Source organism: Lepidochelys olivacea (genome assembly GCF_965140295.1).
Source record: "Lepidochelys olivacea isolate rLepOli2 genome assembly, chromosome: 8".
NCBI lineage: Eukaryota > Metazoa > Chordata > Testudines > Cheloniidae > Lepidochelys > Lepidochelys olivacea.
In genome coordinates this window covers 66,464,641-66,488,619 of record NC_140418.1, presented here as the reverse complement: position 1 = coordinate 66,488,619, position 23,979 = coordinate 66,464,641, and the positions used below count along the sequence as shown (strand labels likewise).

The 23,979-nt window shown below is 42.3% G+C and overlaps 1 protein-coding gene across 1 annotated transcript in view; it reads right to left on the bottom strand.

Annotated features, from left to right (window-relative positions):
• Positions 1-4,451: 4,451 nt before the first annotated feature.
• AKNAD1 (AKNA domain containing 1) overlaps positions 4,452-23,979 on the bottom strand; it is a 30,279-nt gene continuing 10,751 nt past the window's right edge. The window contains exons 8-20 of the mRNA XM_084636100.1: positions 23,109-23,277; positions 22,176-22,348; positions 21,599-21,701; positions 20,857-20,963; positions 20,117-20,220; positions 19,859-20,003; positions 19,273-19,389; positions 16,440-16,558; positions 16,243-16,353; positions 15,199-15,285; positions 13,419-13,503; positions 12,433-12,580; positions 4,452-5,198 (exon numbers count right to left, since the gene is read on the bottom strand). Of these exons, the coding sequence (XP_084492226.1) occupies positions 5,046-5,198; positions 12,433-12,580; positions 13,419-13,503; positions 15,199-15,285; positions 16,243-16,353; positions 16,440-16,558; positions 19,273-19,389; positions 19,859-20,003; positions 20,117-20,220; positions 20,857-20,963; positions 21,599-21,701; positions 22,176-22,348; positions 23,109-23,277 (1,621 nt within the window). The 3' untranslated portion in view covers positions 4,452-5,045. The remainder of the gene's footprint in view (positions 5,199-12,432; positions 12,581-13,418; positions 13,504-15,198; positions 15,286-16,242; positions 16,354-16,439; positions 16,559-19,272; positions 19,390-19,858; positions 20,004-20,116; positions 20,221-20,856; positions 20,964-21,598; positions 21,702-22,175; positions 22,349-23,108; positions 23,278-23,979) is intronic.

Below are 23,979 nucleotides of genomic sequence, written 5' to 3'. Positions count from 1 at the left end.
ATTTGGTTTAGTTCATTCAAAGTTGAAAAAGTAGAAATGCCTATTTTTCCTTTTCCAGTCTATGAATGAAAACAAGGTTGGAGAGGATAAGATCTAACTTTTCAAGATTTAAGGACATGGGGCCAGATTTTCAACCTAATTCCCATTGGTTTAAATAGGAGTTAGGTCAGAGGTGGGCAAACTTGGGCCCACGGGACCCTCCTGCCTGGCCCTCGAGCTCCTGGCTGGGGAGGCTTGCCCTCAGCCCCTCCCCTGCTGTCCTCCCACCCCCGCAGCCTCAGCTTGCTCTGCTGCCAATGCTCTGGGTGGTGGGGCTCCGAGCTCCTGATGGGGAGTAGGGAGTGGTGGGGTTGGATAAGGGGCAGGGGACTCTGGGGGGAAGTCAGGGGGTTGGAGTCCCGGGGGGGCAGTTAGGGGTGCAGGGTTCCAGGAGGGGGCAGTCAGGGACAAGGAGCAGGGGGCGTAGGATGGGTCAGGGGTTCTGATGGGGGCAGGAAGTGGGAGGGAGTGGACAGAGGGTGGTGGCCGGGTTCTTTGGGGAGGCACAGCCTTCCCTACCCAGCCCCCCATACAGTTTCAGAACCCCGATGAGGCCCTCAAGTCAAAAAGTTTGCCCACCCCTGAGTTAGGCACTGGACATGCTTGGGCACTTTTAAAAATCCCACAAGGTGCCTATCTGCATTCTTTAGGAACCTAAATACCTTTGAAAACCTGGCTCACAGTGACCAGAGACAGTCTTGTCAATTCACTAGCTACAGTTAATGCTGCCTTTGCCTTTAAAGCTTTTTTTTAAACAAAACATGTTTGGATACACTTTCTTCTCCCTTATGTATCCAGCAGAAAGGTAGTTTTTATTTAACTAACACCAGTGTGTTTGTACTTTTTTAATTGAATTGTTTCCCTCCAATTACAGCTTGACATAAAATCTAGAGTAAAATAAAGCTAGTAAAAATCATTCACCATTTTCTATCAATGTAAAAGTTAAGAATCTGAATAAATGTGTATCGGTATAGTGCAGTCTCCAAATATAATATAATGTTTTGCAACTAATTTCAATGGTAATGAACTTTTCTTTAGAACAACTAATTTAAGTACAAATGCAAAATGTGATTAAAATCAATTTGAATCAAAATTTCCTGCTCCCTGACTTAAATCATGATAAAAGTTGATGTTTTAAAATAACTGCTGGAACAACTTGTATAGTGGGGGTGCTGAGAGCCATTGAACCAAACTGTTAAACCCCATATATGATGGAAATCGCTTTAAGCCAGGGGTGCAGCAGCACCGCTAGTTCCAGCACCTGTGTTTTAAAATGCTAATGTGAATCTGTCCTCTTGGGTTTGTTTAAATGATCTGCACATAACAAAACCAAGTGGTTTTAATAACCTAAATCTAGCATTCTGCTCTTAGAATCCTAGACTGTCAGGGTTGGAAGGGACCTCAGGAGGTAATCTAGTCCAACTCCCTGCTCAAAGCAGGACCAATCTTGCAAAAAAACCTAATCCAAACAGTGGCTAATAAGGATGATTGCCAGTTAACTGGCTGTATAGAGATGCTTGACAACAAGAAATCTGATTACTACACTATAGTCCAAAAATAATTATTGTAGTTTCTCATGTTTGAGTTGCTGCATGCTATGTAAACTAAACATTTACCTTTTTAAAAAAAGAATTGCTCAGCTTTACTGCTTCCTCTAGTCACTATCAGTGGCTAGTTTTAACTAATGGAGAAAATAGTTATGCTGCAGTTAAATTAAAAAAAAAAAACACACACAAAAAAACTCGCATATAAACCATAAACTGTTAGTGGCTCACTCCAAAGGCAAAGTAGGGGGTGTAAAACTTACATGAATTGTGACCATCTCCCTATCTAATGGGACATGGAATCATGGGACTGCAAGGGACCTGGAGAAGTCAGTCCAGTGCCCTGCACTCAGGGCAGGACTAAGTATTATCCAGACCATTCCTGACAGGTGTTTGTCTAACCTGCTCTTAAAAATCTCCAGTGACTAGGCAATTTATTCCAGTGCTTAATCACCCAGACAGGAAGTTTTTCCTAATGTCCAACCTAAACCTCTTTTGATCCAATTTTAAGCCCATTGCTTCTTGTCCTATCCTCAGAGGTTAAGGAGAACAATTCTCCCTCCTCCTTGTAACACCTTTTATATGCTTGAAAACTGTTTTCATGTCCCCTCTCAGTCTTCTCTTTTCCAGACTAAACACAATTTTTTTCAATCTTCCCTCATAGGTCATGTTTTTTAGACCTTTAATTACTTTTCTTCTCTGGACTTTCTCCAGTTTGTCCACATCTTTCCTGAAACATCACCCAGAACTGGACATAATACTCTAGTTGAGGCCTAATCAGCACAGAGAAGAGCATAAGAATTACTACTTGTGTCTTGCTTGCAAAACTCCTTCTAATACATCCCATAATGATGTTAGTTTTACTTGGCAACAGTGTTACTCTGACTCATATTTAGCTTGTGGTCCACTATGACCCCCAGATCCCTTTCTGCAGTACTCCTTTCTAGGCAGTTATTTCCCATTTTGTATGTGTGCAACTGATTGTGATTGTTCCTTCCTAAGTGGACTATGCATTTGTCCTTATTGAATTTTGTCCTATTTACTTCAGGCCATTTCTCCAGTCTGTCCAGATCGTTTTGAATTTTAATCCTATCCTCCAAAACACTTGCAACACATCCCAACTTGGTATCGTCCACAAACTTTAAGTATACTCTACTCTCTATGCTGTTGTCTAAATAATTGATGAAGATATTGATGTTGATGAACAGAACCAGATCCAAAACTGATCCCTGCAGGACCCCATGCATTATGCCCTTCCAGCATGACTGAACTACTGATAACTACTCTCTGGGAAAGGTTTTCCAACCAGTTTTGCACTTACCTTACAGTAGTTCAATCTATGTTGCATTTCCCTAGTTTGTGTATGAGAAGGTCATGTAAGGCTGTATTAAAAGCTTTACTAAAGGTAAGATATATTACATCTACCATTTTCCCCCCATCCACAAAGGCTTGTTACCCTGTCAAAGAAAGCTATCGCGTTGGTTTGATGCAATTTGTTTTTGACAATCCATGCTGTTACTTATCACCTTATTATCTTTTCGGATATAGAAGTTAAGATGACTGGTCTGTAATTCCCTTTTTATAGATTCGCACTATATTTGCCCTTTTCCAGTCTTCTGAAATCTCTCCTGTCTTCTATGACTTTTCAAAGATAATCACAAATGGCTCAGGTATCTCCTCTGTCTGTTCCTTGAGTATTCTAGGATGTGTTTCATCAGGCCCTGGTGACCTGAAGACATCTAATTTGTCTTGTTCTTTCCCTATTTTAGCCTCTGATCCTGCCTCATATTCACTGTTAGACATCCAATTGCCACCAACCTTCTTGGTGAAAATCAAAACAAAGCAATCATTAAGCACCTCTGCCATTTCCACATTTTCTGTTATTTTTCCTCCTTCATTGAGTAACAGGCCTACCCTGTCCTTGATCTTTCTCTTGCTTCAAATGTATTTGTAGAATGTTTTCTTGTTACCCTTTGTCTCTAGCTAGTTTGATTTTGTTTTGTCCCTTGACCTTTCTATTTTTTTCCCTACATACTTGTTTGTTTATATTCATGCTTTGTAATTTGACATAGTTTCCACTTTTTGTAGGATTCTCTTTTGATTTAATTGAAGATCTCCTGGTTAAGCCAAGGTGTTCTCTTGCCATACTTCCTATCTTTTCTATGCAGTGGGACAGTTTGCTCTTGTGCCCTTAACAGTTTTTCAAAGAGACATTATTAAGTGTCTTCAATTGTTTTTCCCCTTAGACTTGCTTCCCAGGGGATCTTACCTACCAACTCCCTGAGTTTGCTCAAGTCTACCTTCTTGAAATCCATTGTCTTTATTTTGCTGTTCTCCCTCCTACCACTCCTTAGAATCATGAACTCTACCACTTCATGATCACTTTGACCCAACCTGCCTTCTACTTTCAAATTCTCAACTAGTTTCTATTTGTCAAAATCAAATCTAGACACGGTATAGATCAACATTGTTCAGACATCTAACCCACCCCTAGACGGGGAAAAGTAAGAGCAATCTTCTTCCAAGTATTACTCAGTATACTTGACCTTTGTTTCTTTTAACTATGGTCACAATCTTTGAGGCCAGTTATGAGACCCCTTCCCCTTTACCCATGAATATTTGGGAGTTAACTTCACACAGTAGGGAGACTATATTTTGTTATTAAAAAGAATGCTAGTAGTATCTTTGTGTGATTAGTCCTTAATCGCCAAGCTTCATGCACTAAATCACTCTCACTGCATTTCAGAATACATATACAATCAGTTTACTAGTGACAAATTTCTGTACAGGCATAGGAGAAGCTTATCCCCTTTGTAATTTTTTTATTCATAATGCTGAAATAGCTGAAGATTTGTATTTGCTGTTTTATGAAAGCTAAATCCAACAGATACTAATGTCACTGTACAGATACTGACATTTTGGAATATAAACAGGAGTGATGAAAGAGCATTTATTGAGACACACAAAAGCGGATGCTTAACAATACAGCCTATTCTTTGTCAATTTTTGAAGGACATATTCAATGTCACAGCTAAAACTCATTTTTAAAAGATTATCCAGAAACAAAGGGTTTCAGTTATTTCCCTCTGTGATGTTCAGTAACAAGCAGGATACAGAGCTGGGCTGTGATACTGCTGAGAACACACTGATGAATGAGATGTTCTCCTCCTGGCCCCAAATTACACATGTTAGAAACTACAGCTAAGCTTGGTTACCTAGAGCAATTCTATAAAGAACTACCATTATTGAAGGCTGAGGGAAGTCAGCTCTATGGCCATTCTTCACTAACAGATGTGACAGCTTTCAAGGGCTCTTGGTTTATAAACCTGGCACTCTGTTTTTCTGCTCTTAACCTGTTGCTAATACCACACATAAGGGCAGCTGCTCTCCTAACTTTTGTACTATTTGTTAATCCAATTTTTCACAACTCAGAGTTCTGTCTCTACATTTCAGCTGACAAATTCAAATGTTTGAAACAGGCCAGCTAAAAAACTGCTTAGTTCGATGAGTTTTGACTTTAGCTAGATCTTCTGCAATTACTTGTACCATTCGTTCTGTAGTTTCCTTCAAACTGGTTGCAGTCTGTATTGCATGATCCAAAGTAGAGTTTAAAATCTGTTAGGCATAAAACAGTCAAATTGTAGGATACTTACTATCTACTTTATCCGATAATACACAGGCTTAAAGATAAATGTTCCCAAACACAAAAAAACAGAAGGGGAAGGAATGTTCAATCTGGGATCTATGTAACCTTTTCAACAAGTCTACCTTATAGTATTTGGAAAAGTGCTGCAGGTAGGGTTTTGGGTTGTTTTGGCAGGGCAGGTGCTTGTATTCTTCTGTGTGCAGCCTATTCAATGGCCACATATAAAGCTGTGTACGTAAGAAATCTATGCAGAGTTGGGGAGGAGGATGTGTACTGGAGCGTACCAGGTCTGCTATATGTCATTCTCTTCTACAAGTACAAAGAAACTCTTTTAGCATAGAGAAGGGTGGCCCTCAGCCATTAATCAAAATAAGGGGAAGAAATAGCAGAAAGGGCTAATGTAGCCTGCTGATGCAATGGGTGCACTATACTAAACTGAGGGGACACCAACCACCCACAGCATCACCCTCTGCCCCAGTCTCCAGGGGGGTGGGAGGTGGCTGGAGAGCTTGCGCCACAGCAACAGCTCCTGGCCCGCAGGACCAGACCTGAGTGTGCTGCGACCCCACATGCCACGACCCCACGTGCCACGTTGCAACACCCAGAGAGGGGAGCCGGGCAGAGTTCCACGCAACAGGAATTGCCACTATGGAGTAAGCTTGTTCTATAATCCACCACCGTGCCTCCCCTCAGCCCTGGACTTGGAGAAGCGTACGTCTGGTTGTTTTTGGATATTTGGTTTCATGATTTCTGTGTCTGCAAATGCACTCATGAATCCACACTAAAGCCACCCGAAGTAATGCACACAATCTTAATTGTAGTAAACATTAAACGTTTGAGAATGAATCTATTCCCTGCTGTTGGTTAAAAAAGTATGGTATGATACACCCACAAATAAGACATTGAGCATATCTAAAATAATACTTTAGGTAGTCGTGCAGTAAAAAGGTTAGCAAAGTATATCCTCAAATGACATTTTTAAAGTCTGAAACATCAATTATATTTTGCCAATAAATCTTGATGAAATAAATTCCTCAACTGAACCATAATGAAACTGCTTGTCCATGAGTGGGGATCCTTTTCTCCTCTGATAGGAACTGGAAGAAAAGGATTGGGGGGGCTGTAAGCTATTTTCGAAGGAATAGGGACCTAGTTAAGCATCTGGGCAGTAAGAGAGCTCTCTGAGGAACAGGAAAAAGAAGCAACAACCTGAGGGCTTGTGGGTATCAGGCTCAAGAAGAAAGCCCGATGACAGCCTGACAGCGAGAGCAAGCTGGAGGTAGCAGCTTAGGACTTGACTGTGAAAAGCTGAGTAGGAACACAAGCTATTGATAACAGGGAACCAGCAGTACCCTGTAGTTAAGAAGTGTGATGCAACTGCATGTACAGACAATAGACAGGACAACAGACAGGGGTCCTGAATGAGATCCGACAACAACACAACTGAATTCTGGCACCAGGAAAGGGGTGGACTGGAAGGACTAGGACTGAGAAGCCCTTCAGGTTACTCTGACGCTGGAGTCCCGTGGTGGACTGCCACAGGGCTGAGTTAGCTAATACTTTATATTTTTTAACTGTTTAAGCCATTGCACCCATGGGATTTCCACACTTCCATAGTGCTAGCCCTAAAGTATCCTTTTCCCACTGCATTAGTGTGGCATTTAGGAGCCACCTAGGACTACAGTCTGGTGCATGAAGTGCCTAGAGTGTGACTGCTTCTTAGCTTGTGGTATGTAAAGTGTAACAGCCCAAACTTTAGCCCCAGATCTCTGCCCCAGCTTTAGCCCCTTTACTCTGTAAAAGGACCCCTAAAATCCCTGTATCCACCCAAGGGAGGATTCGATTCCCCCAGTGCAGGTGCTGTAGGCAATAGCCATAAGACTGCCTTCCAAGGATCCTCTCCCAAGTTCTGGTGTAAGGGGCATACAGCAGGAGGGAGAGGTGTGTTGAGGGAGAAGCTCTAGATATAGCACTGTGGAGGTTCTGGGAATCCCAGGGAGACTGCTGTAGTATAGACAGGCCTCCAGGGCTGTCTAAATTACACCATAGGCAACAAAGCAGCCCCAGATCAGGAAAGTGTCTACCTCCTGTCTATCTAAGCTGCAAGTTCTGTACTGTGGATTTTAGAGGCATAGCACAGAATCTCACTCCAGATCTCTAAGAGTGACTGATGTATCTCAACTTCCTCACTGGCACCCTGCAGCTGGGTCAATGACAATACTTATGCCTTGTGCTGAAGTTTATTTAGGGATATATTGGTTTTATTGGAGTAAAATGGAACCTACTATTCTTCTTTGAGTGCTTGTTCATGTCCATTGGAACCAGGTGTGTGCGCACCACGTGCACACCAGCCAGAAGATTTTTCCCTTAGTAGAGTCCGTAGGGTCGGCCTGGCCGCCCCCTGGAGTCGTGCCAACCCCCCACCCCCTCAGTTCCTTCTTACCACCAGTGGCGGCTAGCTGGAACATTGCTCACTGTTGCTTGCAAGTGCTTTGGCAGGGTCCCCTGTAGTTAATTGTACAATAGTGTAAATAGTTAGTTAGAAATAGTTCTTGGAGTAGTTTAGTTTTGTTTGGGGGGTTCCCCTCCCAACAATGTCTTCCCCGCCTCTGGGGTATGCCCGGATCCCCAGGGTTCAAATTCTGTGAGGACTGTGCAAGTTTATGCCCAAGAGTGACCCACACTTCTTGTGTGCGATGCCTCGGGGAGAGTCACCAAAAGGACACATGCAGGATCTGCAAGAGTTTTTGACCTAGGACCATCAAAGACCGGGAGCAGAGACTTAAGATCCTGCTGATGGAAGCAGCACTGCGACCCCATTCTGACCCCGGATCCGCAGAACCCACGCTGAGTACTTCATCGTCAGTCCGCAGTGCTCCGGCGCCGACGGTGTGCGAACCAGCACCAAACAAGGACCCTAAGGACCCTACTTTGTCCCTTCTAAGGGATATGAACATTTATATACCCACCCATCCCCCGACTCACTGGTGGTTGATGCGGCCAATCAGTGGGAGCTTCCAGGGCCCCTCCCCTAAGAATAGGGAGGTGAAAAGACTCGACCTGTTCAGCAGGAAGGTCTATTCTACTGGGGAACTACAGCTCCGCATCGCGAACCAACAGGCCATCGTGAGCAGATATGCACACAACACCTGCGCTGCGATAGCCAAGTTTGTGGAGCTCCTGCCACAGGACTCTCGCACTGAGTTCTCTGCATTAGTGGAGGAGAGAAAGCTGGTCTCCCGAGCTTCCCTACAGGCGGCATTGGACACAGCAGATGCAGCCTCACATATGACCACCACGGGGGTTGTATGAGAAGGGGCTCCTGGTTGCAGGTCTCTGATCTGGCCCACGAGATCCAGCAAACAATCTGGACCTCCCCTTCGAGGGTCCGGCCCTCTTTTCCAACAAAACGCATAAGAGACTCCATAGTCTGAAGGATTCAAGGGTCACCCTAAGATCTTTGGGGCTCCATACACCAGCCACCCAGTTTAGGCATTTCCGGCCACAGCCTCCCTCCACGTTCTGCCAACCCCAGAACCACCAAGATGCTCCTCACAGGAGGAATAGGAACGGTAGGAGGTGGCAGCACCCCTCCTCGGGGCAGAGCTCTGGCCAGCCCAAGCCTCCACCCAGCCCCTGAATCCCTTTTAAAGGTGCGGTCGAGGATGGCACACCAGTACCACAACTGGATCCAACCCCTCTTACCTTCTCGTCCCATCTATCCCCTTTCTACCATGCTTGGTCCCATATCACCTCGGACCGCTGGGTGCTCCGCACGGTAGAGAGGGGATACTCCATCCAATTCTGGGCCCTCCCACCCTTCCACCCCCCTTCCCTGTCCCTCTTCAGAAACCCCTCTCACGAGCAACTTCTAATACAGGAAGTTCACACCCTTCTGTTGGTAGTGGCAGTGGAAGAAGTTCCTCAGGAGCAAAGGGGCAAGGGCTTCTATTCCCAGTATTTCCTAATACTGAAAGCCAAGGGTGGCCTCAAACCCATCCTGGACCTGTGGGAGCTCAACAAGTTTGTCAAGAAACTCAGGTTCCGCATGGTCTCCTTGACCTCCATTATCCCTTCATTGGATCCAGGAGACTGGTATGCCGCCCTCGACTTGAAGGACGTGTATTTTCACATAGCAATAGTTCCACCTCACAGATGATACCTCAGGTTTATGGTGAACAACAGCCACTATCAGTTTACTGTTCTCCCTTGTGGCCTGTCAGCAGCACCTCATGTTTTCACCAATTGCATGGCAGTCATCGTGGCGTTCCTGCGCAAGCGGCAGATACAGATTTTCCCGTACCTCGATGACTGGCTGATCAAAGGCCACTCCAGATCTCAAGTGGAGGAGCAGGTCGGCTTCATAAGAAGGACCTTCCTCAAACTAGGTCTCCTTCTCAACGAGGCCAAATCCACACTGTCCCCAGTGCAGAGGATACAGTTTATAGGCGCAGCGCTAGACTCGACTCAATCCAGGGTGTACCTCCCAGAAGCTAGGTTTCAGTCTCTGGGGGACATCATACAAGGCCTCAGACAGTTCCCTACGACCACAGCAAGAAACTGCCTGAAACTGCTGGGGCATATGGCCGCTTGTACCTATGTAGTACAGCATATCAGACTCAGACTTCGCCCACTCCAGTCATGGCTAGCATCGGTTTATTGACTGGCTTGAGACACTTTGGACAGCATTGTAACCCTGCCCTGCCCAATATTAGACTCCTTCCTGTGGTAGCTTGACCCACAGGTAGTTTGTGCAGGAGTGCCCTTCACCAGCCCCCAGCCAGTCCTCTCGTTAGTGACAGATGCCTCGGATCTGGGATTGGAAACACATTTGGGAGACCTCAGGACACAAAGTCTCTGGTCTCAGGCGGACCTAGCTCAGCATATCAGCATTGGAGAACTGAGAGTGGTGCGCCTGGAGTGCCAGGTTTTCAGAGCCCACATATCAGGCAGATGTGTATCAGTCTTTACGGACAACACCACGGCAATGTTTTATATCAACAAACGGGGGTGCACATTCCTCTCCCCTGTGCCAGGAAGCCCTCATGCTGTGGGACTTCTGTGTGGAGCACTCGATACACATGCAGGCATCATACCGCCCTGGGATACCGAATGAGCTGGCGGACCGTCTCAGTCGATTTTTTCATGGCCACGAGTGGTCCCTCTGGCTGGATATAGTGAGCTCAAATTTTCCATCTCTGGGGCTTTCCCCAAATAGACCTGTTAGCCACGTGCAGCAATAGGAAGTGTCAACTATTTTGCTCCTTTCTGAATCACAGCCCGGGTTCCATCATGGATGTGTTCCTTCTTCCATGAGGGGGCCGTCTGCTTTACGCGTTCCCACCAGTCCTGTTGGTCCACGAGGTGCTCCTCAAGAGCCACAGGGACCGAGCCCTAATCATATTGATCGCTCCGGCCTGGCCATGCCAGCACTGGTTCACATCACTCCTAGAAATGTCCGTGGAGACTCCGGTCACCCTAACGCTTGTCCTGGACCTGATCACGCAGGATCACGGCCGCCTCCGGCACCCGAACCTTGAGTCGCTCACAGCATGGATGCTCCATGGCTAAATGCCGTGGAACTGTTCTGTTCCGATCAAGTCAGACAAGTTCTCCTTGGCAGCAGAAAGCCCTCCACAAGAGCACTGTACCTTGCCAAGAGGAAGAGGTTCTCTCTCTGGTTGGAGCAGCACCATCAGTCACCGACGCTTGCCTCGGTGCCATTTATACTGGACTACCTCCTCCATCTTAAACAATAGGCTCTGTCTATGTCGTCAATAAGGGTTCACTTGGCCGCCATCTCCGCGTTCCATCAGGGCGCAGATGGCCACTAGTCTTTGCGAACCCTGAGGTTAGCCATTTTCTTAAAGGTCTTGATAGACTCTACCCGCAAACACGACAGCCTATCCCTGCTTGGGACCTTAATCTGGTCCTTTCCAGACTTACGGTCCACCATTAGAGCCACTGGCAACGTGCTCCCTGCTTTATCTTTCATACAAGGTGGCATTTCTGGTGGTGATAACCTTAGCTAGGAGGGTGTTAGAGCTCAGGGCCCCCTTACACGGTATTCCATAAGGACAAGGTTCAGTTCAGGCCTCACCCGGCTTTTCTCCCTAAGGTTGTCTCCCAGTTTCACATCAACCAGGACAACTTCCTCCCAGTGTTCTATCCTAAGCCACATTCCTGCCGTAGGAAGCAGAGGCTTCACTCATTGGATGTCCGCAGAGCGATGGCCTTCTATATAGAGAATTAAGCCGTTCCGAAAGTCCATCCAGTTATTCGTAGCAGTGACAGACAGGATGAAAGGTCTCCCTATATCATCCCAACCCATCTCGTCGTGGATCACGTGCATTCGGGAGTGCGAAGGTGCCCGCTCCGCTAATCACCACACACTCCACCAGAGTTCAGGCCTCCTCAGCAGGTCCCCTGGCGCAGGTCCCCACTCAGGAAATCTGCAGAGTGGCAACGTGGTCCTCAATTCACACTTTTATGTCGCACTATGTGATCACGCAACAGGCCAGAGACAATGTGGCCTTCGGAAGAGCCATACTCCAATCAGTGGATGACTCCAACCCCACCTCCTGAACTCTGGCTTGCAAGTCACCTGATTGGAATGGACATGAACAAGCACTTGAAGAAGAAAAAATGGGTACTCACCTTCTCATAACTGTTGTTCTTCGAGATGTGTTGTTCATGTACATTCCAATACCTGCCCTCCTACCCCTCTGTCGGAACAGCCAGCAAGAAGGAACTGAGGAGGTGGGGGGGTTGGCAAGGCGCTATATTGGGTGCCATGAAGACGCGACTCCAGGGAGTGCCCAGGCCGACCATATGGATGCTACTAAGGGAAAAATCTTCCGGCTGGTGTGCACAAAACGCGCACACACCTGATTGAATGTACATGAACACCACATCTCGAAGAACAACAGTTACGAGAAGGTGAGTAACCGTTTTTTTACCAAAGAAAAAAAAAAGTTAAGAATAAGCCAGTTTCAACATGACAAGTTAATAAATAACACACTTTCCTATTTAAAAGCCAACAAGACACCTTTAGCACCCCAGAAGGCACTGAACGCAAGACAAGTTGGATTATAATCATTAGCATTTATAGGTGAGATTTTCAAAAGTGCTACTGAAAGTCAGTGGGACTTGTTGCTCCTGAGTCACTTAGGCATTTTTTAAAATCACACTCTAAATTCTTACCTTTGTGTCAGTATCACTGATGTGTTTGTTTCTAATATTGATCATTGATTTACTTCCATAAACCTTCCTGCTGGCTAGGTATTGAGGTGAAAAGATAATTGTATCATGCATCCTTGAGTAGCAGGTTTTGGGAGCCTCTAAATTGTCTCTAGAAGATAATACATAAAATATACACAAAAACATTTTATAGTTACAAAACAAACAAAACGTATTTAAACAATGTGTATTCAATGTCTATTACTTTTTAGCATCCTTGCATCATAATTTCAGTAGAGTTCTTCATTTGTTTAATCATAAAATGCAACTGCATAGTTAGTGTTACATTTATAACATACATCTTATAGTCACAGACAGACAAACCTTCAGGGAAGGGGCAGGGAATCTGGCATCACTGAATTATCCTCATTAGAATTTTCAGCACTGCCTGCTCTGGAAGCAGGAGAGAAGCCCCAAAAGGTTTTCATTTATTTAATTTCTTTGCCAATCTTCCCTACCTCCCCACACATTGTCAACACTATAATTAAGAATCTGTCCTACTTCATATTCTCCAGATATAATTTAATGTTAGTAACAAGCAAAAATAGGAAAAGACATTTCTGAGATGGATAAACAGTACTGCAATATCATTATTCCTACAGACAACGTGGCTGTCACTACCAGGCTTGTTATCTGGAATGATAATGACACATTTAGTTAATGAAAAGAGACCTCTTGGGTGGATACTATACTAAAAGAATTAGCAAATTTTCTAGTTCTTCCATGTAATTGAAAAGTTTCAGAAAAAAATCTAGTTAAATCTGTTCAAGTTTGCATTTACATTATATATTTTACTTTCATTAGTGACCACTATTCTAATATATAGTACATATTGCACAGGTATGGAGTTGTGCCACTTATGACAATAGTGAATTTGGCCCACACTATATATCTTCAATAGTCACATCTTCTGTGGTACTAATTTATATAAAGCTACGGGTAACACTTACTTGTCAGAAAGTCTGTATACAAATGGATCTGGCTGCTTACTTGTAAAAACACTATCGGCGGCAATTCTTTTCTTCTGTGAAGAAGCTGAAATTTTGGAGACCATAATTAGAGTAAACAAAATAACACAAATATATAGAAAACTATACTTTCTTATATTTAGCACCAATGACAGAATAGGCTGTTTTTTACAAGTGTGTGCACTCAGTTACCCTGGCCAACTGCAGTAATGGAACAGACAAATTAGGCATGGAATTACGTGCACACAACGGTAAAAGATCAGAGCCAGTTGTCTGTTTTCAGGTATGTTACCAGAGAGCATCATACAGTCTTGACGCTGTACCTCTTTCACCCCTATGAATTGCAGTTAAATACTAATTGTTCATCAATACAAAGTGGATTTTAACAAGTTTACTATTCCACAGCCTTGGCTCTTAGAATCCTTGTGTGACCTGACATTTGCTAACTCAGCAGCTCCAGCCAATGGAATCCCTGCAAAAACGTCTCCAATGGAAATGCCCACTCTAGTTCTAATTTTCATTAGAAAAATACCAACAAAAATATCCAAAAGATGTATTTCTTTACTAAATCAATTTAATAATTAAACCCAACATTCTTTAAACATGCACTGTGTTGCCAACTCGCATGATTTTATCATGTCTTTATCATGACTGCTGTTTGGCTTAAAGCCCCAGTTGCAGAAGTTTTTTGAATACGTGAGAATCTCAGATTTCATTTAAAAAATTACCTTTCTAGCCCTTATAATTGTGGAGAAAGGAATGAAATTGTGGCCTAAGTGCACCCAAAATGCTTCAAAATGAGAAGAATTCAAAATTGTATAATTTTTTAAAATCTTAAGCTTTTTGTGGGGGCCTGACTCATAATTTTTAAATATTTGAGGCTGGAAAAACTGCATGCAAATGCATCAACATAATCTATAGGAATAAGCCCTGTAGGGCATGATGGTTCAAAAAAACTGATATGAGAAGGATAATAAATCCCGAAAAGGCAAAAGACAAAGGAGGAGGAGGAACACAGTAAAAAGATTAAATGAAATTGAAGTAAATGGCAGGGAAAGAAGGGGTAAAGGTGAAATATCTTGATCTGCCTCTCATCTTTTTTCCTTGCCCCCTCTCCTGTACCGAACATATTTCATTCATCTCTTCCACCTTTTATTATGTGTGCTATGTATAAGCTGTGGAAGTCAAGCCACTTTCTTTAACAGCTCCCCTCTCCCATGCTCTGTACAGACATTTAAGAGGTCCCCTAAATATCAAACAGGAAAATGGAAAGGAGCACCCATATTTTAGTTATAAATAAGTTAATAATGTTCTGAGGCACCCACTAACTGGAAGTCAAGACAGAAAGAGAAAACAGTCCTAGATTGTTCCTGGGGATCACTGTGCCATTCTTTTCCAATGTACTATGCAATTCCAAAGTGCATTTCATTGGTGCTCTATGTACATAGTTTGTGAAGCACTTTAGAATCCTGAATTAGGATAAAAAATAGCCCAGCCCTAGATGCATTTCTCGAATTCCCTGAGTACAATGTTTGCTTCTCATATAATCATTCCAGCAGTGTTTCAAAATGCTGGGCTCTCTTCCTTGTCCTTCCCTCTTTAGCCAAATCCATTTCTTGATCAGATCAGACTTCAGTTTGTTATTGTACATTTCATTATACTATCTATACAACATGTCTTTAAAAAGTTTACACATGATCTATAAGGCACAACTGCAAAATATTTTTAACATAATTAAGACCGACAGTCTGGGATCATTTACCAATATTATTCTTGTCAGATTCCCTGCTGCATTTGTTTCTTTGACAACTAGTGCAGAAATTTATATTCCAATCCCTGTATTGTAAGGCTGTTGAGAGAACATACTGTAATGACAACTTAGCATTATCATAATAAATGCATTAATACGATGTAGACTTACATAACACTTTACATTTCCAACCAACATGTAGAAACATTAGCTAATTTATATTCACTCTGGCCCTGTAAAACAGATAACTAACCTCATTTCCACTGTACAGATGGGGAAACTGAGGCAGAGATTTAAGAGACTTCAAAGGTTGCCGCGGGTGCTGGACATTTCTGAAAACCAGGCTCTCATTGACTTGCTGAAGTTAACACAAGTCAGTGGCAGAGGTAGCATAAGAACTGAGGAATTCCTGTTCATTGCTCTAGACCAGGGGTCGGCAACCATTCAGAAGTGCTGTGCCGAGTCTTCATTTATTCATCCTAATTTAAGGTTTCGCGTGCCAGTAATACATTTTAATGTGTTTAGAAGGTCTCTTTCTATAAGTCTATGATATATAACTAAACTATTGTTGTATGTAAAGTAAATAAGGTTTTTAAAATGTTTAAGAAGCTTTATTTAAAATTAAATTAAAATGCAGAGCCCCCCGGATCTGTGGCCAGGACCTGGGCAGTGTGAGTGCCACTGAAAATCAGCTCGCATGCCACCGTTGACACGCGTGCCATAGGTTGCCTACCCCTGCTCTAGACCATACTGCCTGGGGGGCCAACAGCAAATGACAGCTGGTATAGGGTGGTGCCTGTGACCGGCATTTTGAAGACGTTGGTGGAAAACTGGAAATGTTATCGCTCCCACCAAGTGAAAAATAGATAGTTCCACTGTGGTTGTGGAAGAGCTGAGGTGAGGCTAGAGTTGGGTTACTGCTCCTTATGTAGCTTTGGAACTAAATATTTAGTTCTTCTTCGAGTGCTGGTCCCTATGTGTATTCCACTCACAGATTTGTGCCATGTAAAGCTTAGCTTGTGGTTTGTAACCTTTTTGGCAGCACACTATACTCACGAGTTGAACTGAGGTTTTTATTTCTACATAAGGTGCAGGACTGAACAAATTCTTTATAATTCCCAAGTTTAAACCAATCTCTGTTTCGCCTATTGCACCTCCAGCTGAGACCTGCAAACAAGTGATATAGGTAAAATATTACACTGCAGACAACATTTCCACACAAACATGTTTTAGGAGCTATGAAACCACTATACCTTTGCTTTGTTCTTTTAATCCGGCTCTATGTGTTTTATAATTTTTAGTCCTTTGTTCCAGAAATTCATCACTGTGTGACTCATGAAAGGAATCACAGAATGAGATGTCTTCTGAATCACTGCCTAAAAAAAATTGTATCAAAGAGGTCTTACATAAATATTACAGCTCATAAGCTGGGTGCTGCAGCTTTATATCTAGGTACCCACATGGCTTCCAGCACTCTAGGATCTGAGTGCCTCACAAACATTAATGAATTTCTCCTCACAACATCCCTGTGATGCAGAGAAGTATTATCATCTCCATTTTACAGATGGGGAACTGAGGTACAGAGAGATGCAGTGACTTGCACAAAGTCACACAGGAGGCCTGTGTCGAAGCTAGGAACTGAACTCAGATCTCACCAGTGTCAGGCCTGTGCCTTTACACAAGACAAGCCTCCCTTGCCTAAGGTTGGACCCTGCCTCTCCAAAACCAGTGGAAACCAAGGGGACCACAAAAGAGAGTTGTCAAGGTTCCTTCCCCACTCTGAACTGTAGGGTACAGATGTGGGGACCTGCATGAAAGACCCCCTAAGCTTATTTTTTACCAGCTTAGGTTAAAAACTTCCCCAAGGTACAAACTTTGCCTTGCCCTTGAACAGTATGCTGCCACCACCAAGCGTTGTAAACAAAGAACAGGGAAAGAGACCACTTGGAGACGTCCCCCCCCAAAATATCTCCCAAGCCCTACACCCCCTTTCCTGGGGAAGGCTTGATAATAATATCCCCACCAATTGGTACAGATGAACACAGACCCAAACCCTTGGATCTTAAGAACAATGAAAAATCAATCAGGTTCTTAAAAGAAGAATTTTATTTAAAGAAAAGGTTAAAGAATCACCTCTGTAAAATCAGGATGGTAAATACTTTACAGGTAATCAGATTCAAAACATAAGAGAATCCCTCTAGGCAAAACCTTAAGTTACAAAAAGACACAAAAACAGGAATATACATTCCCTCCAGCATAGCTTATTTTACAAGCCATTAAACAAAAGAAAATCTAATGCATTTTCTAGCTAAAAGAAAAGGAGTACTTGTGGCACCTTAGAGACTAACAAATTTATTTGAGCATAAGCTTTCGTGAGCTACAGCTCACTTCATCGGATGCATACAGTGGAAAATACAGAGGGGAGATTTATATACATAGAGAACATGAAACAATCAATGGGTGTTACCATACACACTGTAAGGAGAGTGATCACTTAAGGTGAGCTATTACCAGCAGGAGAGCGGGGGGGCAGGAAGGAAACCTTTTGTAGTGATAATCAAGCTCACAAAAGCTTATGCTCAAATAAATTGGTTAGTCTCTAAGGTGCCACAAGTACTCCTTTTATTTTTGTGAGTACAGACTAACACGGCTGCTACTCTGAAACCTGTTATTTTCTAGCTAGATTACTTACTAACTTTACAGGAATTGTAAGGCTTGCATTCCTGATCTGTTCCTGGCAAAATCATCACACAGACAGACAGAACCCTTTGTTCCCCCCCCTCCAGATTTGAAAGTATCTTGTCCCCTAATTGGTCATTTTGGGTCAGGTGACAGCTAGGTTACCTTAGCTTCCTAACCCTTTACAGGTGAAAGGGTTTTGCCTCTGGCCAGGAGGGATTTTATAGCACTGTATACAGAAAGGTGGTTATCCTTCCCTTTATTTATGACAAGAGTAGAGGAGAGTGTTGAGTGTGCCACTCATATAACGCCTTGTACTAGCTGATCCATATAACAGCACTGGTAACAGAGTTAAAGTACCAGTTACCAATGTGTGTCTAAATGGAAAGGCATCATAGAGAAAAGAGGAGCAAAAGGCATCCCAGAACTCAGGTGGGACAACAAGCCCATATACTCTGATCATAGAATCATAGAATATCAGGGTTGGAAGGGACCTCAGGGGGTCATCTAGTCCAACCCCCTGTTCAAAGCAGGACCAATCCCCAATTTTTGCCCCGAACCCTAAATGGCCCCCTCAAGGATTGAACTCACAACCCTGGGTTTAGCAGGCCAGTGCTCAAACCACTGAGCTATCCCTCCCCTAATCTGAAATCAAAGCCAGAAACAGCTCATGCCTTCCAATTCACACATGGAGTACACCCACCTTCACAGTACCATCCTCGACCCAAGACAGTGCAGTGGGAAGGTGTGGAGTCAGGGTTGGCTGGAAGAAAGACTGCCTGTTGTCATTCCTCTGCCCCCAGAAAAGTTAACTGAACTTCTGAGGGACCTGGGAGTTGCCCTGCCCAATGGGGCAGGGGACATCCTTGGCAGTGTGACTCCATTGGAATGCGGCTATTAAGGAGTTGGGGAGGCCACAAGGGGTGTATGAAGGATCCATGAGGTTTAAGATGGCATTTCCACCCTCCTTCCCATCAGCAGAATGATGGGGAATAATCTCTACAAGGGATGCCAGGCAGATATTTTCTCATAAAAATCTCCACTTATTTTGATGGGGGAGGAAATAATCTGGCCCAGAAATTTTGAAACACTTTATGGGCCAACTTTTCAAACTACCCTCAAAGATATGCTGAAATTGGGAGTGCACTAGTTAGCATATACAAATTCCTGCACATGCATGAGCAAAATGGAATTTTGTACACATCAGTGCCCTTCTACACATGGAAGTGTCATGGGTGCTTTTTTGAAAGCCTGTTTGAAAATGGGATCCTAGTAGCTTAGCCAGTAAAGTTTGATAGAAGTCCATTAAAATCTTCATACTCTGCAGGTGTTGTGAGATGACATCAAATTACTACAAGGACTCAGTAGTAGTTAAATATAGTTCTGGCCACTGTAGACAATCTCTACTTACAAAGGTTAGTGCCTGACAAATCTAGCGCCACTGCTTTTTCTTGAATGAAGACTGAATACTGTCCACATTTTGACTTTTCACTATCAGTTTTTCTGTCCTCTGTGTTTTTATTTCTATGTGTTAAAAAAAAAAATAGTACAAGATCTGAATTAAATGTTACCAATTGTATGAAAAGTTTTTGAGCATATTAATACCTATGCTATTAATGTTGCCAAATTATTAATTCAGAAAAAATAGATTTATTCATAATATGAAATATATCCATACTAAATGGTCTAATCTTGGGGAAAAATCATATTACACCTTGAATTATAGTATGGATCATGGCATTAAGACCCTGATTCAGCAGAGCACTTAAACACGTGTTTAAAGTTAAGCCTGTGAGTAACCCCACCTCTATTCAGCAAAGCACTTAAGAAATTTTAGGTGTGTGTATTTATATATATGTGCACACATGAACACAGACAGGCACAAAGGTTTGAAAGAGACAGTTACTCTAATAACACCCTCTGGACTATTTTTGAAGTTTGTTAATGTTTTGTGTTGTTTTAGAGCTTAGGGTGATAGTCAGCACATGCTCACCTATTGACAGAACAGGAACAAAGTTCTTTGTTTGCATTTTTTGACCAGTCTATTTTCCATTTGGGATATAGAGCATCATCATGTGCATTTGAACAGTTTTCTACCCTTCCACAAAAACAATGATCTGATGGATGTGCTAAATTGCCTAAAATGATCGGGGGGGTGGGGGGAAAGAAAGAATTGGAAAGTGGGTGAGTTTTACCAGAGTTATGAAATGATACAAATTATTGAATAAAAGCATTTTCCTCTTGCTCCTACCTTGCTCTTGCCGCACATTTAGATTAATAATTTTGTGTTCCAAATTGCACATATTGTAAGGCTTGGTTTTGGGTGGAGATGTCATTTGCCAGAAGTTTAAATTCCTGAATAAACAAGACAGCATACAGAAGTATTGATGTGACAAAAGTAAGTAAAACAACCAAACTTAATGCTGAACGTCTACACAAATGTATCTTTTTGACTTGTATTTGTCACTGTTCAGCCAAGTCCCTTTTTTAATCTGGATGTTGGATTTTGTCTCCAATATTTTTAATATGATTGTAGAACTAATTTATTACTTAACTTTTAGTTACCAGGGGTGAAAATTCACTTCCGTGCAGAAGGCCAACACAAGACCTATGCTCTACTTGAGCCCTCAAAATAATGTGTAAGTGGAACTTAAGAGATTTAGAAGGCCTTGTGCTGGTCCTCTGGATAGGGTTGTATTTCACTGAGTGAAATGCTGTCATTGAAGTCACAGGGAGTTTTGCCATTTTTTAGTGGGGTCAGGATTTCATCCTGTGTGATTTATTGTCTGTGTAAAATGTAAAGACACAATAATCGTTTCCAACCAGATCTTCCCATGTTCAAAAACAACCAGCTTTACTTTGAGTTGAGCCTACCACAATGTATTAAATTTCAGACATCGTCAAACAGCAAAACTTGTATCCATGAATGCATACACTCATTTTGGCTGTTTACAAATATTTTTAATCAGCCAAAATACATAAAGCACTTACCCTTTTGGGTTTTCTTGATCAGCGTTAAATTTTTGACTTAATATAAGCTGCCTGTGGGATTCCAGGCCTCCAGACCCATTGTCTGCCTCAGGTGGAAGGAAGCACTGCTGTACCACAAACCAGAACGTAATTTATACATTTATTCACATTACCGTGTATTTCTCAAGAAATACAGTGTGAGCAACACAAATATTTGGATATAATTTTTCTATGGTTTTGACAATGCTTTTTCTTGCTTTATCATCCACTCACAATTCTAGGCTATGTAAAATGGACTGCACAGAGTCTGCACATTATCCCCATTCATTATCCCCATTCTATAGATAAGAAAAGTGAGACACAGAGGTGAAATGACTTTGTTAGTGTAGGTTTCAGTGGATCTGGCATGGATTCATGTTTTTTTCCTCACTTCCTAAACAAGCACAAATGATACTATTTAAAATCCAATAGTCGCCTGTGCAACTTCTTCCAGAACAGTTCCCCTCAGAATCAAAGCACATTATGAATGTTTCACAAGTTTTGACAGCAACATTCCTAAACCTGAATCATCTTACTTGGCATTTGTGCAGCAGTGTTCTGATGTACTGTAGTACCTCAACAATGACAACGGTTGAGTTGCTTTGTTGTGCAAATTTAACATTGGGACAGTAGAATATAATCTCATATAAATTATCCCATTGGATAAAATAAACAAAAACGCTCATCCAAAAAATGTAATTATGTATGAAAATAGACCTTGTACCATTACATCTGAAGAGTGCTTATTTGCTAGCAGTCCTGCTTTTTCCAGGGGCTCCATTCCTTTTACATAGACAGATGCATCTCTTTTTTGTAATCCCAATTGGCTAAGGGAAAAAAATATTTTTATTTTAAAATACTGTTTTTTCGAACACATTTAAAACACTGTTTTTTAGCAAGATGATCATCATATGATTCTCCAACAGGGCAGGACTCAACAGAGATATAACTCACAGAAATACTAATACTCTGCTGAGTCACCAAAAAATGGAATAGGTAGTGATTTTGGATATTGACATACCTTCAACCTGTTTTTAAAAAAATTACTGAAGGGAATAATTGTGCACTGGCAGGATGGTTGGATTAGGTCTCCCAATATGTCTTTTCCATCTTGAATATCAATGGTGACAATCGAGGCCATGCAGTGGCGTGATCTAACACTCAGCCAAATTAATGAGATTCTTTTGACTTCAGCGGACATTTGATCATATATGCTCAATAAATGTCTTCATATTTAGTAAGCAATTATAAATCTATTTTAGTAAATGACTTCAATACCTATCACAAAGTTCAACACTTACATTTCAGGAAAAGGATCACAATTGTCATCTTGTAAAGAAAGCTGACTGTTTTTCTTTGGGACCACATCAATAGCATGACTTCTCTTATCTCCCTCGGTCCTTTCATTATTATGAAAATTCACTTCAGTAGCAGACCTTTCTGGAGGATCGCTAATGCTTGAAACCACAGGGCTCTGTACAAAGTAACCATATTGTAGATAGCATAAAGACACTTACAATAGATTATCATTTACTGTATTCCCTAAAAATCTTGCCTCCTGCAACCCAAGATTTCCTGAATATCTATGCAATTCAGGATTCAAAGGAGGACTCATCAGAATTCATATGGTACGTCAAACAATTAGTACAGTTAGAAAGCATTTAGCAATCTATTGCTTGGTCACATGTACAACAGTGGGAAACCACCAATTTCCATTTTGCAAGCATATGATCCAGGACTTAACATTACCACTTCCACCAGCTTTCTGTGACACACAAGAATTTGATCCTTTGAGCCAAACTGTGATTTTTATGAATCTCACTGAAGCAGAAAGTAACCATTTTAATAATTTTTTTCTATTAAATGACAGTGATTCACTTGCAAAAACTGCTTTTCAATTTTTGCATAGATTAGAATATTTTGATTTTCTGAATACAAATGTTATTTTTTTTCCACTGAGACTGGGAATCTTTTCCCCCAACACAGCTGTAGTCATATATTTAGGTTTTGATCAACATGGCTAATGAGATATCTTAAAGTTTAAATTCAGGAATAAAATATATTACTTTCTTGAATTAACATTCTGCATTGTAGCAAGAAATTCACACTTAGAAACATAAGGGCAAATTCTCCTCTTGGGTATACTTGCACAACCCTATTTTAATTAATGGGGTTTGCATCAGTGTAACTGAAAGAAGAATTTGGTCTGTAGATTATAGAATTTGATGAGTTACCTCACGAAGATGAGAACAAGATGAACACGCAGATTCACATGGAGTGAGCGAAGGAGACGTAGGAAATGTTGTAAATGAAGATGGACATGGACTATATATATTGTCATCAATTTTCTCTTTGACATCTTCAAGTAGCATACCAAGCCTAAATATTTCCCCCTCCACCTTTCTAAATCCAAATACAAAACACAGAGTTATATAATCAGCCTTTTAATAAACTTTTGGCTTTTTGTATCTCACTGCAGTATCAAAGTTGCAGCACTGTCCAAAAATAAAACAATACCATTACAAAATTAAATAGATTAAATGAAACCACAGTTACCTGCTTGAATCTACAAAAAGGGAAATAAGGACAATGCGGGGAATTATAAACCAGTCAGCTTAACTTCAATAACCGGAAATATAATAGAGCAAATAATTAAGCAATTGGCAAACACCTAGAAGATAATAGGGTGATAACTAACAGTCAGCATGGATTTGTCAAGACCAAATTGTGTCAAACCAACTTAATAGCTTTCTTTGACAGGGTAACAGGCCTTGTGGATGGGGTGAAGTGGTAGATGTAGTATATCTTGACTTTACTAAGGCTTTTCATACAATCTCGCATGACCTTCTCTTAAACCAGTGGCCCCCAAATTATGGGGCACGCCCCTCGGGGGGGGGAGAGGAATGTTTGGGGGGGTGCACTCCCCATGGAAAGCAGGGAGGGAGTGCAACCCAGCACCGCTCCACCCCCAGCTCTGCTCCTGGCCCCAGCCTCAGCCTCGGCCCCCTTGCCCCTGCCCATGTCCGAACCATCCCCTGCTGGGAGCCATGGCCCTGCTCCTGGCCTGGTTCCCAGTGTGTGTGTGTGTTTGTGTGGACTGGGGTA